We start from the raw sequence: 1,853 nt of genomic DNA, 5'->3' as shown, positions 1-1,853 counted from the left end.
GGCACTTTGTCTTTTACTTGATTTTATGCATTCAGTGTAGTCTGTGGTTTACTGTATTTTATTATTATAATATGACACACTTGGTGCATGTGATTTCTTTGTTTTAGAGCATGTTTGACTACATTTCTTGTATGAAAGTTGCTGAACAAATGAAGTTGTTGATAATAATAATAATAATAGTAACAATAATAACAACTGGTGTCAGACACCAAAAGGAACCCCAGTTTTCTTTCTTTTTCTTTCAGACTGAACATATTGTTCTGGATTAAAAACTGAAAGGGTCAATTTGGTAAAATCATGTGACCAAAATCTTTAGAAACTTGCAACAGTCCTTTTCCGGCCTTATGTTTTGACCTGCTCTCATAAAATGACGTCTGAAATATGTTTTAAAACCCTGGAAAATGCATGTGGTTGCTGATAGTCCTTACTGACAATGATAATTCAAGGTGTGGTTCCATGGGAAGATTTCTTTTTTTGTCATCACTTGCACCGCCTTCAGCAGGCTATCTTGGAGGAGGTTCTGGGTGGGTCCATGCTCTGTTGCGAGTATAAAACCCTCCACTGTTTTGACTGCTCACGGCATTCAGTCAAGTATCAGGCAAAGGCAAGATGACCAGTCTCACTGCTAAGGACAAGGACACAGTCAGAGCCTTCTGGGCTAAAGTGTCTTCAAAGGCGGACGACATCGGCACCGATGCTCTGTCCAGGTAAACATGAGAAAATCCTGACTGATGTAACCTGGTTTAACATTAATCGACTGACTTACATGCGCACTCTCTCTGCTTTTTTTTCAACCAGGATGCTGGCGGTGTACCCACAGACCAAGACTTACTTCTCCCACTGGAAGGACGTGAGCCCCACCTCTCCATCGGCCAGGAAACACGGCATCACTGTGATGTCTGGAGTTGGAGATGCTGTATCCAAGATCGACGACCTGAAAGGAGGTCTCCTGAACCTCAGTGAGCTGCATGCCTTCACTCTGCGTGTGGACCCTGCTAACTTCAAGGTGCAGAGCCAGAGTGATTCAAAGATGATAGCCTGTGGTTTATATGAAGTGTTGCTCAAACTTAGGGCGTGGAGGGGTTTCCAGATGGGCAACAGGTCCGTCTGTTATTGCCGTGAACTTAATGTCTCTGTGTACAGAGTAGATAATGTTGTTCCATTCAGATACACCTGTCGTTGTTCAGCTAGGCCTATGCATGTGAAGACTGGAGTATGGACTGAGCATTAAATGCTACAGCTATGATCTGTGTGCGATGGATGGATGGATGGAGAGCTAAAAGTCCACAAATGTAACATCTGTGTGATTGTCTTCTTCCAGATTCTCTCCCACAACATCCTTGTGGTCCTGGCCATCATGTTCCCCATTGACTTCACCCCTGAGGTTCATGTTTCTATGGACAAGTTCCTGGCCTCTCTGGCTCTGGCCCTGGCTGAGAAATACCGATAAACAGCAGGAGAAGATGAGGGAGAGTGCACCACGAGCTCACTCTGCATAATGACGAATAAATACATGAATACAAAAACGCAAAGCAGTTGTTTTATTTTTTTTTTGTTGTTGTTTTTTGTGGTTCGTTTGTGATGATTTGTGTGATGTGAGAGTAGATCAAAAGTCGCAACTGCAGAAAAAAGGACTTAAAAATAATCAAAATCAAATTTTACACTCGACAGTGCAGCTGCAACAATTAGTCGATTAGTCAAAGGTGGAAAATTAATCTGGAAGTATTTTAAAGCAAAATCAAAACATACTCTCCCTCCAGCTTCTCCAGTGTTCTTCTAAACTGAATATCTTTGCACTGTTGGTCACGTCACCTCGGACTGTGGGAAATTCTGATGAACATCCATCTATTAAT

The 1,853-nt window shown here is 42.3% G+C and overlaps 1 protein-coding gene across 1 annotated transcript; it reads left to right on the top strand.

Annotated features, from left to right (window-relative positions):
* Positions 1-609: 609 nt before the first annotated feature.
* LOC121620249 (hemoglobin embryonic subunit alpha-like) lies at positions 610-1,450 on the top strand. The gene is made up of 3 exons (XM_041956225.1): positions 610-707; positions 799-1,006; positions 1,322-1,450. Exons 1-3 carry the CDS (start codon positions 610-612, stop codon positions 1,448-1,450), a joined length of 435 nt encoding a protein of 144 aa, XP_041812159.1.
* The last annotated feature ends 403 nt before the right edge of the window (positions 1,451-1,853 follow it).

Source organism: Chelmon rostratus, chromosome 17, assembly GCF_017976325.1.
Source record: "Chelmon rostratus isolate fCheRos1 chromosome 17, fCheRos1.pri, whole genome shotgun sequence".
Taxonomy (NCBI): domain Eukaryota; kingdom Metazoa; phylum Chordata; class Actinopteri; order Chaetodontiformes; family Chaetodontidae; genus Chelmon; species Chelmon rostratus.
Note: the sequence above shows the minus strand (reverse complement) of the source record. Positions and strands in the feature narration are given on the sequence as shown.

Bases quoted from the DNA above. Each gene is read 5' to 3' on its own strand.
- LOC121620249 (XM_041956225.1), top strand. From the start codon at position 610: ATGACCAGTCTCACTGCTAAGGACAAGGACACAGTCAGAGCCTTCTGG. The intron at 708-798 runs GTAAACATGAGA...TTTTTCAACCAG, and splicing joins GGCACCGATGCTCTGTCCAG to GATGCTGGCGGTGTACCCAC. The intron at 1,007-1,321 runs GTGCAGAGCCAG...GTCTTCTTCCAG, and splicing joins TGGACCCTGCTAACTTCAAG to ATTCTCTCCCACAACATCCT.